Below are 17681 nucleotides of genomic sequence, written 5' to 3'. Positions count from 1 at the left end.
AGAAAGAGACCATATTTATTACTTATTTATAAGCAAAGCCCCAGACGCGTTTTACAAAAGAGTATATAACTATTAAAGTGTTTAAAAAACGTACGAATAAAAGAGAAATATATGGTATATAACGTTGCTGTCTTTTCCTGATTAGCTTTGTTGTGTTATGTCAGCTAGCGGGTTTGATGCCGATTGGTCAACAGCTCATCATAACTGACGAAGGAGCCAATCAATGACGAGTACATTGTAAAGTTGATGAGAAACGCAACAGTGATGATACGTAATAGATTTTCATAACAGCTGCTGGCTCACAAATACTTGAGGCACGGCGCTTCCGCAACAACAACCCGTGAACGCGTTTCAAGACAAATTGCTGAGAAAGTAACCGATACAGTAGAAACTGTACTTTCTTTTCACCATGGTATGACTTCTGATAAAAGGTAAGACTTCTTTGTTCTGTTGTAAATCTTAACAATGAAAACAACAACGACAAAAGATTTAGTTCCTGTTTACTAAAACAAAGGATATAATGTACACGTATTACACGGGTTTTATTACATATGGTAAAATTTATTTTTTGTTGTAAATTTTGCATTACAGTTATATTTTATTATCTATATAATTACAGTATATTACAGCCATATTATTTGTGTATTTCTAAGTTATATTTCGAAGGTATAGCATGATCTGAAACCACTGTATCAACATCACAAACATCGTACATTTAGTTATAATTATAATGAAAGCTTTCGTATCAAGTAAAATGCATCTGCAAAGACGATGAAATGAGTTATTATGTATCATGTGTAACTTGTCAATGTGATGACTTAACGTTACTTAATAACGATGTAATATTTCTTCTACAGCCAGTATCTATGTGGTGCGCAAGATCAACTCTGCCCTAAAAGAGGGGGAGCAGAAAGAAGAGCCTGTGCTCACACCATGTAGTCTGGCTAAAGGTAAGATATGTTCACATTCGCACAAACCATACACTATATCACTCTTATTGTTATGTACTTTTTTGCACCGCTTTACAGGCATACTGTAGAACCAGATTGTTGCCCAAAATATTTACTCTAAACTAGTAGATACTTGTCAAAGTCAGTTTAGAGGATGTTATCACATTTTGTATAAAGATACAAAAAAATACAGAAGTAAAATCTTATTATTTAGTAATAATTAATTTGGAATAGTTGCAATAAATTTGGAATAGCAACTGTCAATTTACAGTAAAGGAACAGAAACATACATTAAAAATGTAAATTAAATTTTAAACTAATTTCGAGAGGATCACATGCTTATGATTGACCACAGCCAGTCCTATATTAGCTAATACATGACCCTCCAATTAGATGATTCCTAAGGCACTATAAATTACCAGTTTTCATTCCACAACCATCTTCGTCTGGAGGAAACACCCCTTCCTCTTCTCCTCCCCCATTTACCTAGATTGGGTGGCACGGCGGCCCAGCAGTTAACACTGTTGCCCCACAGCAAGAACATCACCAGCCCTGGTCCTCGTTGGGCCGGTTGGCTTTTCTGTGTGGAGTTTACATGTTCTTCCCGTGTCCATGTGGTTTCCCCCCCGGATTTCCTTCCACTGTCCAGAGACATGCGTCATGCATAAACTGACTAAGACAAATGGGCACTATAGTCTAGCTCCCAGCATCAGCATATTTCCTTCTTAAAGCAAGTCACTTTTAGCCACAACAGCGGTGGAGTTTTTGAGATCTACCCGAGCTCAAATTCCCCTCCTGCCCTGTGAATGGGAAAGAGCCCTGGGCTCTCTCCTGGGACAGCATGCCAAACAAGCTTATTATAAATCATCAGCTAAGTGTGAACTCTTAAAATGTAGTATAAATTATAAGAAAAAAATCAGTTTGTAAACACAAACTTTTGATGGTGCCAGGGAGGATGGTGGATGGATGTGTTTACACATTTGGAGGGCATAAATCTATAAATGTCATACTTAATATGTTCCATACTTTAGCATTATGAGAAGCAGTAGAATGAAAGTGTATGTCAGAGTTTAGTCACTCGATAGTCTTATCTGAATGAGACAAAGTACACTAGAGTTTATGAATGTTCCTTTCACAATGTACACATAGCATGTTTCAAACTAAAGCCTGACTTGTGTTTCCAGGTAAAAAGGAGCGCAATGCATCCGCTGCAGCATTAATGGAAGCTCCAGAGCCTGAAGGTGCTGCTGGGTCATCTGCGCTGACAGAGACGGCTGTACAGAAATGTGGTTCCTGAAGTTAAAGGTCACGCAGAAACAATCTGGGCACAATAGTGGCCTCCCCACTAAAAAAACAGCATCACTGGACAATAGCATATATTGTCCATATATAGATGCTGGTGTTCCAACAAGACCATCTAAGTTTGTTTTGTCAGCTGGGATTTTGCAGTAACAGTTGTATAATATCAGACCAGATTTTCTCTGCGTGACCTTTTATTTTCAAGTACAGACTCTTACTACTTCTTTCTGTCACATTTTTCCTTCTTTTTTCCATTAGCTGTAGTTTGTGAAGGTCTGGTCATCAACCTCTGCCTCGGGGGCGGTTCAGATCTGATGTTTACCTGCAGCTTTTGTATTTATACTCATCAACTAACTGATTGTACAATGAGTAAAAACCAATTGTTAAATCTGACTTCATTTATAAGATCATGCTTGTTATGGCAAAAATAAAAAGGTCACTTGGTGGTTTCCAAAATAATTGAATGTTAATAATGTGAAAAGCTAATAATAAACATTAAAAAATAAGATGCAAATAAAAAGCCATCAGCCTTTCGATTATTTTTTTTTTGTGACCCCTGGGGTGATAACGGTTATATTAAAGACACAGCAATAGCTTCAACAGCAGCACATTGATTGGATGGCACCAACTTTCTGACACCTTTATGGCACTCACGTACATTAAAAATAAATACAGGCCAAAACTAAACATGGAGGATGGTCTCCGAGTAGCGTTGTACAAAATTAAATGATGACGAGACTTGAGCCTATTGGTATAGGTGTGCCGCTGTGTGCAAGGTTTATATATTTATAACCACCTCAGAGAATATTAGGGGTTGCGAATCACTGGCATTGTTATTTTGGGGGTTGTGGGCTGAAATATTTGGGAACCTCTGCTATAGAAAGCCCTGTTCTCTGATTGACCCACACGGAATCTGTGCACGCAGAATTCCGCAGATTTTCCGCAGGATTCCGCATATTTTTAGCCCATCATTATTTATGTTTTTGTTTACGTGTGTAAATGTGGGTAAATCTATATTTATTCAGTTTTTAAATTAATTACAGTAATATTATTGACTAATATGAAAATGTTCATATGATTTATGTACAATGCAGTGTGTAAAGTAATATTTTCTATCTTTTAGTAGATTAAATACAAGTTAAAAAGATATTAATTTTTATTTTATATAAGTTTTTAGTTAAGGTACTCCCAAAATAATTCAGCAGATTTTTAGCAAAATTCTCTGCAGAAATAGCAAAAATGTCCGCAGATTCCGTCTGGCCCTACTGATCAGTTATATATGCTTGTGGTGTACGTATAACATCATCACAACTGTCAACAACACAATCCTTCCCTTGTCTTGCAAGCTGAAAAGCAGTGGAGATGAGGACTTTCAGATCATGTAGCACTAGGAAGGTGTACCTAATAAAGTGGCTGGTGAGTTTATATGTACTTCCTTTTGTGTTTTACACCAATACATCTGATTCAGAAAAGAAGCTGAGTTTAGATAAATACTGATTGTGTCCTGGTGATGATCTCACAGCATAACAATCACAGCAAACATTTGCAGAAAATGAAATGCAGAAAAGTGTATGACAGTGTTTCTTGTTCTGGTCCTATAATAATGCTTTGATTTAGAAAAAAGACATGGTTTTATTGCCAATAAAACATTTAGTTTGTAGTTAAAAAACACTAAAAGCTTACCCATTGATCTATAAAAAATGTACCAGAGAGCAAATACAAAGGCAGCGATACCTTTATATTTGCTTTTCCCCATCTGTAGTTATTATGCTTTTACTATAATAAAAGCATGGTTAATTGTCATAAGGCTTATTTTTTGTTATATATCAAAACTGCTATTTTCTGCTTAATACCCTTGTGCATTATTACCATTGTCTGCCGAATACCTTTGTGTATTCAGGGGTGGACTAGCATTGAAACTCAAAACACTCTCTTTCTCTATAGATATTTTTTTCTGAAGATTCATTTATTTTATTTTATTTTTTGTAAATAAACTGCATGTTAAAATATATTTGAGTGGAAACCTTTATATTCTTAATGTAAAATAAAATTAAGTAAAGTTCCACTCTTCATGGGGCCCCAGGTTTTGAAAAGACATAAAATGTTAATGGTTATAGACAGATTCAGGGTGCGAATTACATGGGGGGTTTGACCCCCCTAATTAAAGCTCGATGCCCCCTGAAGGACATCAAAACAAGATGTAGGAAGTAAGAAGCAGCTTTCTCTGATCTTTGATCTATATCTTAAATATTGATAAATAAAAATGTATAATATTAATATACATTTTATCCCCCCATAATGTTTTATACCATTGTGAATGCATTGTCAATGCTAGGAAAAATATTCAGCAGTCCGAAAACTGGCAGTTCTAGAGCACCAATAGACATCTTAAGTATTCACAAAACACGTTTCTTGTAAAATAAGTGTTTATATCTGCATGGAACCTAAAAAAAGAAAAAATTGACACAATTTATGTAGTTTACCCTACTGTTACCTCTAAAATAGTCACTAAATATCCCACAAAACACTGAAAATGTATACATTTTATTAATAAATTAGATGTAATTTGAATACATTCATAATTTTGATTCATTGAAGCATGTATTACCAAACTATTACCAAAAAAAAGTTGACCCCTATCCCCAATCATCATTTGTCAATGTATAATTCGCACACTGGACAGATTTACAAAATTCATTCATTCATTCATTTTCTTTTCGGCTTAGTCCCTTTATTAATCGGGGGTCGCCACAGCGGAATGAACCTCCAACTTATCTAGCACATGTTTTTACGCAGCGGATGCCTTTCCAGCTGCAACCCATCTCTGGGAAAAGATTTACAACATATGATGGGAAATTTATAAGAAAGCTTCTTGATTAATATAGGCTTCTTGGCATTGGTTGCGGCCCCCTAATTCCCCGGGGGGCCCTAAGCGACTGCTTACCTCGCTTATTGGTTAAGTCCGCCCCTGTGTGCATTAACAAATGCCCTACTCTGGTGTAACATGTAAAAGCAGAATATAGTCCATACCAGACCTGAGCCCCACTGAAAACCTTCAGAATGAATTGAATTGCTGACTGTGAGTTTGTGTCAGTGCCTTATTTCATGCCTGAATGGGACCAAATCCCCACGGTCGTTCTCTTATACATAATGGAAAGTTTTCGCTGAGAGAGAAAGCATTTTCAAAGGGACAACCCTGTATAATATTAAATTAATCCTCAACAAAGACATGTTAGTGCGGTGTTAATACAAGGTCATAATCATACATGGCATCTAAAGTTAATTTCAAGGAAAAAACAAGCTCACACCAAAGGATCACACTAGTTTATATCGAACTAACACGTTATCCGTATCACTAGATGGCGCCAAATACATTTGTGATTTTTCTAAAGAAGAAGAGCGCCCGACTTCCTGTCAGTGGCGGAAGTTTTTAACCGAGGAGAATAATCCCAATATTCATGTGCTTATTTTTCAGTTCATCAGCTGAATGTCCTCATTTACCATGTTCTACAGATTAAACTAACTCTGGGACTTAAAAATGTAGGTGTGATGTAGAATAACAGAAACCAGGTGAACGAGTAAAAATACATTGTATTTAGCTGTAGCAGAGTTACGTTCACTTTTATTGTGCATGTGTGTAAATGTTGCTCTCTGCGCTGATGATATATGTAAACAAGTGCAGTGTTTTGGTTATCAGTTGATATTATGTAACGTTAGTGATCTCTGATGTTTTTTTTTTTTCTTCTTTAGCTGATCCGAAAGAAGCATTGAAGTATTTTTTTTCTGCAGAATGCCACAGGAAAGAAAACATAACAGTACTTTGTCTGACTCCAGTAATATAACGCCGGAGCGGAGGAGAGCTCTGATCCTCTCACCGGAGATCAAACGTGACAACCGTCAGGTATGGCAATGCATTAAACAATATAGTGGTGTTTACAGTGCTTTACAGTAGTGCTGCACGATATTGGAAAAATCTAACATTGCAATTTTTTTTGCGATATATATTGCGATATGAATACAATTTCACCATATGACTTTAAATGTCTATTTGAAAAGAATTTATAATGTTAGATCAATTTGGATGATTCTGCCTTGGGAGTGCATCTCCATATAATCTAATAAACACTCTATAAACTTTTTGGGGTCCCCCGACACATTTTCTTGTTGTTTGTGCTACTTGCAGTGCGTTTCTGTATTTGCATGTGATGTGAGTATTTTCATGCACATGTTTAGTCAGAGACTGATGAATTAATGTTTCCTATTTGCATCTCCATCAAATCTAATAAACAATCAATAAACCTTTTGCTGTCCCCTGCCACGTTTTTGTTGTGGTCTGTGCTATTTGCAGTGCATTTCTGTATTTGCATGTGTTGTGAGTAGGCATGGGGCGGTAAAAGATTCTAACGGTATAACTTTGGATAAAAGCATCACGGTTTCACGGTATTGTGAATACGGCTATAAAATATATTCTTTTTAAATTTATGTGTTAAAAAAAAACAAGAACTTTTTTGGCTTTGAACACAATGGCTGTATCTGAAATCACATACCTACATACTATACAGTACGCTTAAAACAGTAGTATGTCTGAATTCACAGAATTCGAAAAACAGTATGTGTGAAGTACCCGGATGACCTACTACTTCTGGTGAGATTCTGAAGTGTGCATCCTATGGTCGCTATGCTGTCCCATGATGCACCGCAAGAGAATTCATGAATGGGAGTGAAGCGTAGTACGTCTTGGTACGAGCTCTATTCATACTACTCCCATTCATACTGTATAAAACATACTTTTTTATCGATCAAGTAATAAATTCAAATGCAGTACCTACTGAGTAGTAGGCAATTTTTGACACAGCCAATATATTTAAAATGTTTTGGAACAGTAAACATGTCAGGTTGAATAATTCAAATAAATCATTGACTTCTGTTGTCTTTTCTGTCTTTTTTTGTCTATTTGTTTCAAAAACACAAAATGGCATCTTTGGATTTCTTTTCTGCTGGAAATACTGTTGTCCTAAAAAACAAAAAAATAAGTAAATATTACACATACCATAGGAACGGTATAACAATATTTATAACGATTTTAAAACCTTGACGTTTCCAGACCACGGTATACCTTGAAAACGTCCCATGCCTAGTTGTGAGTATTTTCATGCATAACAATGTTTAAATACAATCAAGAAAAAGATCCAGTTGAAATAAAGTGTTTTATCGTTTCCCAAGTCCGTATTCATGTACAGTAACTGAATGATTAAAATAAAAGCAATTCAATAAAATTAATCATAGTTAAGGTCACAAATTGTACAATTTCTTATGCCTGAATGTTTTTAAAATCATTCAATCACAGGCATCAAAAACACATGCAAATGATCAATTCTAATGCAAACTGAACATTGCATATCCTGCGATGTGATTATTGCGAATGATCACATTACGAAATCGATGCTGAAATGATATTTTGTGCAGCCCTACTAAATAGTATGTTCATATTTGTAAGCCAGGACTACAAAACCAGTCATAGGTGTCCTTTGTTGGAAATTGAGATTAATGCATTATAAGTTAATTAATGCATATTATTTACAGAGATAAAACCATTTAAAAATCTGGAATCTGAGGGTTCAAAAAATTTAAATATTTACAAAATCTAAAAAGGCTAAACTCAAAATCTTTAAAGTTTTACAAATTAAGTTCTTAGTAGTGCACATTACTAATCAAAACCCGTATTTTTATATATTTACTGTAGAACATTTATAAGAAATTTTAATGGAACAGGATTTTTCAAATTCCAAGCATTTTTGGCATAAAAAGAAAATAGATCATTGATATATCTGTGCAAATTTAGATTGATTTTGTGGTCCAGATAAACATATCTGAAAAGCATCTTTCTATGTGTCCCAGGCTGAATGTCCTTATAAGATTGCCAGGAGAGGTTCTGGAGTTGAGGATGAGCGTGTGGAGACGGAGATGTCTAAAGATCGGAAAAGCAACTCCAAGGTGACTTTGTGACATTTACACCATGCATCATTTCTTGTATATGCCTTGTATAGTTTCTTGTTCCTATAAGAACTTCACTTGAAACATTATTAGCGGAAATCTTATAATTAGAAATAATTTGTTACATTTATTTTATAAAAAGGGGACTGCAATTATTTAATAAAATACAAGATTTAATGTTATGTATATTTATATAGCAAATTTATTGTGTATCACTATATGGTGGAGGATTGGGAGGCTATAATGTGTAAGGGCTGATGGAGGGTTTAGACCTTGCTTTAATGTCTCATCTAAAAGATGGTGCTCACTGACAGTATAGTGTCACCATTACTATACTGGAGCATTAGAACCTACGCAGGGTGCATGTAGAGGACCCCCTGCTGGCCTCTCTAACATCACATCCAACAGCAACCTAGTTTTCCCATGTGGTCTCCCATCCAGGTACTAACCAGGTAGCCAGCATTGGGCTGCAGGCTTGTTAGATCACTCTTCCACAAGGTTCTATCTGAAAAGCAGTTTCTTTGGCCAGCCAGACAACATGTCAGCGAAGCTGCAAATACCCAAACCTGTTAACCAGTATTTAACTGAATAACAGTCTCCTATCAATATAGCAGTTGACTGAGAAAGCTAGAGAGGAGCAGAAGCAGGAGACAAAGTAATGATTATGAAGAAAGAGCAGACTTTATTCTTTATTGAATAATCTTAGTTGCGTATGATTCAATGCTCAGACTTCATCTGACCACAATAAATCCAGCAAGTGTTATTATACCACAAGCAACAGCAATGGAAAATTACTGCTTCACAACATTGTCCAGAGACAATACAGGCCTTGAAATGGAGACTCTTTTCTCTTACTCGTGAAAACAAGTGTCGCTTGAATCCACACAGTCATAAGATTATAACAATATGGAAAAATAGAAATAATAATAAAGCAATAATTATAGGAGAGTAATAATATAAAAATACAAAACCATAATAAAATGATAAATAATAATCAATAATAATCAAATCATTAACTAATACTCAATAAAATGATATAATGATAATTATATAAATAACTAATGATTATATGATTCAATCAAATAAATAAATGAAGAATAAATTAAATGAAAATAAAACACAACACAAATGAATGGTTGCTTTCTTGAAGCATTCACACATAAGCTTGCTACAAGGATTTTCAGATCTTTAGTTTGATTCTTCATGGTGGTATGGCTGTGAATTATGCTTATTATAATAAACAGTTCTTTAACACCAGTTTCTATAGCTCATCAACTTAAGTGAATAGTTAAATGGATAGTTCACCCAAAAATGTTAAAGCTTACCTTTTTTGTTTCAAACCTTTATGATTTTTTTGTGTTGTACACAAAAGAAGATGTTTTGAAGAATGCTGAAAACCTGTAACCATTGACTTCCATTGTAGTTGATTTTCCTTCTATAAAATCAGTGGTTACAGGTTTCCAGCTTTCTTCAAAATGTCTTTTGTGTTCAACAGAGGAAAGAAACTTATAAAGATTTGGAATCAGTGAATTGTAAGTAAAAGGTAAGTACGGTGATCTCTTTAAATGTATGATCACCACTTACTTGGTTCATTTGCTATTTTCCCCCTCATCTAGCACCTGAGATCTCTTAATATTTTGGTAGTGTCTGAATGGCTTTATTCTCATTTTGTTAGATCCACTGGACACAGCTAGCCTCAAACGGTACATCCTCCCAGTTATCTCCCAAATCAACAAAAAAGAGCAATCAAGAACTTACAATATTGCAGAAAATCCACAGGTAAGGTGCTTGCACATTAACAGATTGATCCTATATGCACTGGGTGCTCTTTATCACTCACAGTAAACATTAGTCATGTGAACATATTATTGCACAGATTTACTAAACATTGTATGAGTTTGTATGAGACTGCGGTATTTCTCACACATAGCATAGAATTTACTTGGGCGTGCTGCTCAGTCATATTAACGGCCACCCATGTATATTTAGTGACACACTTTTACTATTATTAACGTCCTTTTTTCACTTTTTTTTAATCTATCCAATATAACCAAATATCCACAATCGAGTCTCACTTGCTTTGCAGCCCCACAGAGACGCGCCTTTTTGGGAGTTAATCTGGCCTGGGTTCTAAATCTCCTAAAATGTGCGAGATTGAACTTTTGCTTTCGCTTTCTAAAGCTTGTTTGCGGTTTTGCATTACTCTTTTATTAAAGACTACTTTCCACATGCTTCACAGCTGACAGCATGTACAGTCGCGAGATCGAGAGAAAAAGTAAATAATAGAGTCCTTAATCTAAACAATTCGTAAAAACTTTACTATATGCTTGGAGAGGATGAAATGACATCTAAACTGGCTGCAAAATATACACCATTAGTGGTTAAAGGGCACCTAGTTGACCCCTTTTTCCACATTTAATATAAGTCTTTTGTGTCTCCAGAGTGTGTCTGTAAAGTTACAGCTCAAAACACCCAGAAGATTATTTATTTTACCTTTCAGAAGTTTGTAATTTTTAGCTCTGAGCATCTTGTAGCTGTTTTTGTGGACTATGCCTTTAATGCTAGTCCTCCCCGCCCACTGCTCATGTGCCAGTCAGTGTGCCTCAATCTCCACCCTCTGCTGAGTCAGACAACAGACAGACATGAAGGAAGCAGATCTCACGTAACATTTATGAGAAATACTACAGTAAGAACTTTCCCAATGATTATTTGATGTATTTGTTGTGGAGTTGCAAGGATGAGTCACACACAATATCGTTACAAAGTTCACACACACACACAGATACACGCACAAACACACACAGCAGACACAAAAACACAGACAGCGTGCGCGTTTAGCTTTGCACTGTTTTTGCACGCAAATGTGACAAGATACACATTAATATCCACTGCTGTATGGATATCCATTACGTTGATGTACAAAATAAACCTGATTTAATGTCCACAATCCGGGATTGAAGCGTCTTTTTAATTGTACTGACGCGCGGCTGTGGTTATAGAGTAAAGCTGAAGTAAATAGCTGTAATTCTTTACAAACGTGCACTGTTTTAAAAATGTGTTAAGCGTAAATAACTCATTCTTGGTCACATTTGATGATGCTTGATGATCACAGAAAGCTGAACAGATCTTTTATTCCCGGTTGCTTTGCACACGTCCTGTCTTGTTGATATGATTATACGCGTTACTACAGAGACATGTTAATGCGCAGCTGTCAATCAATTCGGTGGGCGGAGAAACCGCACTCCTAAGTCAAGTTGCGGTCGGCCTCAAAATGGGAAGGATTTGGATGCTATTTCAGGAAATAGAAGAAAAAGAGACTTATTGTCTGTATATCACTCCAATATGACTGTGGACACACCATACCTACACACAGTTCTGTCCAAACAGCTTACAAATGATGATTTTCATCATGGGTGCCCTTTAATCAACGCATTTGCCTTATTTAAATAATCTACCTTTCATTAGTATTAATCTTGTAATTTTTATATATATTTTTTAGAGATATTGTCTGTTTTTATTCCTTTTTTTAATCCTTTGTCGTTTATTTATCATTTGTTGATTATTTTATTAATTTGATGTCAATATATTACATAGACTTTTTTTTTTTACTTTAACCCATTGAAAAGAAACGGAGTATAACAGTGTCATAAAAAAATGTTTTGTTTGTCGCATAAAGTTAACTATTCATGTGATGTGGGTAAATGGTGTGCTACCACCGAAAGTATATTTCAAAGCTGTGGGAAGCACTGGACTGTAATTGGCACTGATTAGAATGGGCAGTTCTGCAGGGTGATTCTACTGACACTATGCACGAATGAAATAATAGAAACAGCAGCATAAAGACCAGCACAATCTACCAAGACCTTCTCAGATTAGGACGTAAACAAGAGTTGCTGATAACTAGGTGCGGGTTGTATACTAGGAACATAGAATCAGGCTTTTTTTGAGCATTGAATAATGGTGCAAATACCATTAAACTGGCAATGGCAAATCCTAGTAAATCACATTATATTTGAAACACGTTGTATTGTATCTCTCTAAAAGTTAAAAAAGTTCACACCTTTTTAATGCATGAGTTGAATTTTTTTTTACTCCAAAAGAGGGTTTCATTGGCACAATCTGTGAGTGATATTAGCTCTTAGATATTAGCTCTCTGTAACGTACATGTTGTTTTATTGCATTTCCTGAATTGTGTCATTTCAAACCATACAGTTATTAAACTGCTTACTGTCAAGTGCCTATGTCATATTTTTATTAAATCTAAAGACTCTCATCATTGCATGCTTTTTGAGAAACTGCTAAGGTGTTTAACTGAATATTTTACACCTGCTTCCTGACAGAGGAAGTGATGCACTGTGCACAATGCATACTTCAGTGTACTAGGAAATTAGGTCAGTTGATTTTTTTGTGTACGCTTGGACAGAACTGAGATGTTTGGTCTAATCTGAATTTAACATATTCCTATAAAAATCCTGATGTCCTATAAATATAGGCTTTGTGGATGAAGTGAATACCGAGTTTGTGTTGAGCATGTGTTTTTAGGCTGTTTGTTCTACTTAAATTATCTGGGTGTTGGGAAGGGAGTTTGCCTCATAAATGTTAGAATATATATACTCATATAATTCAACAAGGGAATTCCTGTTTTGCATGATATGGTGCGTATCTACACTCTCCAAATAAACACTTGCTTATCATTTATGCACCATCTGTGCATGTTGATGCTCCTTCTTGCATATACACGCTGCAAATGTGTTAAGATGGCAAATGTGTCATTAGTTAACAAACCAGTAAATAGCTGTGCACATGTACACACTGTGTGTATACTGTCTCTGCAGTAGTTATGGATCCACAATTAAAGTGTGTTTGCTACTGTGTTTTAGTTAAGAAAAATATAACCAGTTGACATTTTCTTATTTGTTTTTAATTTGTTTTTACTTGGCAGAAGTGTTTGAGCAACAGCAGTATGATAAGTATACTACCATGAACCACAAAACCATAGGGGTTAGTTTTTGAAATTTAGATTAATATATTATCTGAAAGCTCAATAAATATGCTTTTCTTTTTATGTATGGTTGCTAGGATAGGACATAATTGACTTTTATTGTTCAAATTAAGAGATTAGCAATCCATATTACTAATTTAAAATTAGGTTTTGCTATATTTATGGTAGAAAATGTACAAAATGTCTTGGTGGAACATGATCTCTACTTGATATTTCAGTGATTTTCTTTTTTTTTCTTTTTTGAATCTTTAAAAAAAATCTAAAATTTTAAACCATCTAATTGGATATTGCCAAAAATATACCCATGCAACATGTATATTTTATGTGCATTTATTTATTTATTTATTTTCTACAGGAATCAAGTCAAGGTGGTATTAGAAGATGTCCTTCTTACAGAGCTCGGGCAGAGCTTGCTAAGGTGTAGCGGGCAAACTTTGCAAAAGACAAACCAATCAGAAAGCAAAAAACACAGCGATCAAACCTCAACACCCACTCTAAAAAACAAGACGAGAACCAGTCTAACGAAAAGAGAAACAAACTCAACTGAACCAAAAGCTACGTCACCATTCCATAATAACACTGAGTCAAAATCCAAACCACTGAACTCATCACTGAAACTCGTGGAGTCATCTGAACTATCAAGTAATTCTCGTTCACCCAGAGAAAGTGAATCACCACAGGCTGCTCTGATTAGTAAAGAGTTGCCTAAACAGACCAGCCCATCTACCTTTGAAGAGAATGAAGTCACACTTATTGAAGGATCTCTGCAGAATGAGGAAGTGCTTTTTGCTGGATGTGAATCTGTAATCAGCTCTTCGTCACCGGTAGAAGCACGCCGACGCCCAAGAGAAAAAAAAGCAGATAGTGAAGTAAGATCTGTATGTACTTTTAAAAGCTCTGAGAACATTTCTTTTTTGTAGTAGTGCACATAAGCCAGAGTTAAGTTTTTATCTGCTGCCCCTTACCATAATGGCAAGCTAATAAATTATTGAATTTAAAGGGATAGTCACCAAAAAATTGAAATGTACTTACCCTTGAGTTACCCTTTTTTCTGCTAAACACAAAAGAAAATATTTTGAAGAAGGCTGAAAACCTGCAACTACTGACAGTGATGGGAGAAAAATAAATTAAATAGAAGTCAATGGTTACAGGTTTCTAGCTTTCTTAAACATATTTCAACAGAAGAAAAAACATAAAGGTTTATAATGAGTAAAGGGTGAGTAAATGAGGACAGACCTGTATCACTACAGTATTTTAGTATTTAATGGCTCTAAATGAAAGGATCGATTGTGCAGATGTAGTACATCAATATATTGATGATAGGTGACAGAAGGATATTTGTAATGTTACAAATGTTTTTGTTTTTTTCTTTAAAGCTTCTGTTCATCAAGGTATCATAAAAATCAGTTGGTTTACATAAACACTAGGCAGCACAACTATATTATTTTTATGATGGTATGCAAAAAATAAATAAATTTAACAGTTTAGTATTACCATTTTTAAATCTATTCAGACCATGTCTGTGTATGCAGTGCCTGACTTCCATCAATACAGTGGTCCCTCGTTATTCGCGGGAGTTACGTTCTAAAAATAACCCACGATAGGCGAAATTCGCAAAGTAGTCAAGCTTTATTTTTTACAATTATTATAGATGTTTTAAGGCTGTAAAATCCCTCACTACACACTTTATACACTTTTCTCAAACAGGCATTCACATTTTCATGTTTTTCTCTCTTGTTTAAACACTCTCAAAGTTCAAACCTTTGTAGAAAAGTTAGTCCAGTATTATAGAATTGAACCAAAGATCAAAACCATTTGATTCTCATTTATTTATTCCATAATACTCAGTCGTGTAACTTTTACCTCCCTTTAGCATGTACTGAAGTTCAACTTTTTGTGCGATGGTTAGCATCTTCCTCTGCCTTTTGGGTGCTAGCACAGGTGCCTTTGACAGTGCAGAACATTTTGTCGACATTGTGGGAAGAAAACTTGCAAACATACAGTCAAGCACTTCAGAGACACACTGCTAGTGATCGAAGATTTCTGTAAATTTGGCAAGCTGAATGTATTCTGTACTGTACAGGAGACACGACATGGAGGAGATTGATTGACAGTGGTCTACAGTCAGTCAGGACACAGAACACAATGGGCTGTAGAAAAAAAGCATGTCAAATTGCATGAAAAAAATTAGAGAAACTGCGAAAAGTGAACCACGTTATAGTGAGGGACCACTGTATATCCAATCAGGGGGATATTTTCAGGTGCTGCATAATATCATTGTTTCTACTGCAGCCATTGTACAGCAGCATAGGTCTTTGATAATTATGCCAGAATGAGAGTATAGTTTCTAGCCATACTGGCCGAGAACAGTGTTTCCTAACCCTGTTCCTGGAGGCACACCAACAATAGATATTTTGGATCTCACCCTTATAAGACCCATTAAATTCTGTTGAGTTGCTTTTAGCCGTTTTCAAGGTATACTGTGGTTTGGAAAAGTCAGGGTTTTAAAACTGCCAAAATGTTCTGCTATACCATTCCTAAGATATGTGTCCGATTTATTTATTTATTTATTTATTTATTTATTTATTTATTTATTTATTTATTTATTTATATATATATATAGTCAATGATTGATTTGAATTATTTAGCCTGACATGTTTACTGCTCCAAAATATTTTAAATGTTTCTCAAAATAAAATGTATTTTGTTCAAAAGGGGAAAAAGTTTTAGTTTTTTATCCAGACATTTAAAAAATATATATTTTATGGCAGTAATCACAATACCGTGAAACTGTGATATTTTTATTCAAGGTTATCATACCGTCAGAATTATATACCGGTCCATGCCTTGTTGATTCAGGTGTGTTTGATTAGGAAGAGGTTGAAAATGTGTACTGTTGGTGTGCCTTCAGGAACAGGGTTGGGAAACACTGTAGCAAATTTTAACATTTTCAAACAAATAGCAATTTTTCATTTTACATCTGTCTTAGTACACAATGTAACTACAAAATTGTCCTAAATACGCTTTAAATAGTAAAATTATCGAAACTCTTTGGTCATATTTGAGCAAGATGCTAATGGTCTAATCTAATTCAATGATCTGTGCTATACACTAAAAGTGCTCCTGCCAGATCTGGAGATCGGCTAGTTGAATAAAAAAATGGTAAAACTTACTTCAAACTGTTGGGGAGTTGTAAAATGAGCCTATTTTTATATAAAGTGTTCCATTAAAGAACTGATAAAAACTTTTTTTAATCACTTTTTTTAAATTAATTTAGCTGGTTTATGAAAACAAAATGAAAACAGCCCTCTAGAACCTCCATAAGTGCTCCATTGATTATGATTTACATGAAAATATTACTATACTTTTATTGGACTATTTTATAGTATATCTTTACTATGTCTTACTACTTTATTATACTACCTTTGATTTTACAGCTTTTCTCCAAAAAGAAGGAAAGGAGAGAATCACAAGAGAGCCCAAAGGATGCTGCAAAACATGAAGAAAATCACTTGTGTAGTAATGGAGAGGTGGTGCAGGAAGTGGAAGGGATGAGAGGAAGTGTGTTACGCCTCTCGGTAGGGACTGATTTTCAAATCCCAGTTAAAAGATGTCGCATGGACAGCCTCTCAGAAGACCAGCTCCTGAACTCAGACCTCACCTTAGACACTGCCGAGATACGGAGTTTCACCTTGGAGTCCTCTAATTTCAGCCAGGATGAAACTAGTAAGGGCTCACATTATTCAGCAATCATTTTTATTGATTGATAACAATTTTACAGTACACTGTTTCCCCCATATTTCTATTAACATTTTAACTATTAATCACAAAACACACTGAAACAAACCAACAGACAATGGCCATTTTAACAATGCAATGCTAAAGAAAGACAGAGTAAATTATATACATTCATTAATATTAAAATAATAAATAAATAATGTTAATACTAATAAGTAAATAAATAAACAAAAAGAAAACATATATAGATAAAACAATAGTAAAATAAATTTCACAAATTCAATCATGTCGTACCATAACTCAAAATATAGCTTGAAGAAACATCAATAAAATTCAAGGAAGGAGTCCAGACTTGATGAAAAGCTTCAGTGTATGTATGAATGGCACAGGTAAGGAATTCTAACGGGAACCACTTCTCTAATAATATTGCACCACCCTTTCAAGGATGGGGGTTTGTCACTGATCCAGTTTATCAGTATATTTTTATGGCAGCAAAGGCTAAAATGTCAAATAAACAATTAATGAATTTGTCAGGCAAACGTCCAACAGGGAGACCTAAAATCAAAGACAATGGATCCAACTGACTGAAGTCCAAACATACGGCTCATAAAAACTTTTAACCAATTAGCTCTAACAGGACAATTCCCAGTACACTTTTTTAAACATTGCACTACACTGTTTGAACTATTAATAATTAG

The 17681-nt window shown here is 35.0% G+C and overlaps 1 protein-coding gene and 1 long non-coding RNA gene across 2 annotated transcripts in view; both read left to right on the top strand.

Moving 5' to 3' along the window:
* The first annotated feature begins 285 nt into the window (after positions 1-285).
* Positions 286-2769, top strand: LOC130235055 (uncharacterized). Its single transcript, XR_008838360.1, has 3 exons — positions 286-431; positions 858-950; positions 2135-2769. It is a non-coding gene; the product is annotated as an uncharacterized LOC130235055 (long non-coding RNA).
* A 2836-nt stretch (positions 2770-5605) lies between these two features.
* Positions 5606-17681, top strand: part of senp7 (SUMO specific peptidase 7) — a 28737-nt gene continuing 16661 nt past the window's right edge. Inside the window, exons 1-6 of the mRNA XM_056465423.1 lie at positions 5606-5789; positions 6000-6150; positions 8148-8243; positions 9919-10022; positions 13601-14114; positions 16683-16971. Coding sequence (XP_056321398.1) covers positions 6040-6150; positions 8148-8243; positions 9919-10022; positions 13601-14114; positions 16683-16971 — 1114 coding nt within the window. The 5' untranslated portion in view covers positions 5606-5789; positions 6000-6039. The remainder of the gene's footprint in view (positions 5790-5999; positions 6151-8147; positions 8244-9918; positions 10023-13600; positions 14115-16682; positions 16972-17681) is intronic.

Source organism: Danio aesculapii, chromosome 9 (genome assembly GCF_903798145.1).
Source record: "Danio aesculapii chromosome 9, fDanAes4.1, whole genome shotgun sequence".
Lineage (NCBI taxonomy): Eukaryota > Metazoa > Chordata > Actinopteri > Cypriniformes > Danionidae > Danio > Danio aesculapii.
This window is presented reverse-complemented; position numbering and strand designations above follow the sequence as displayed.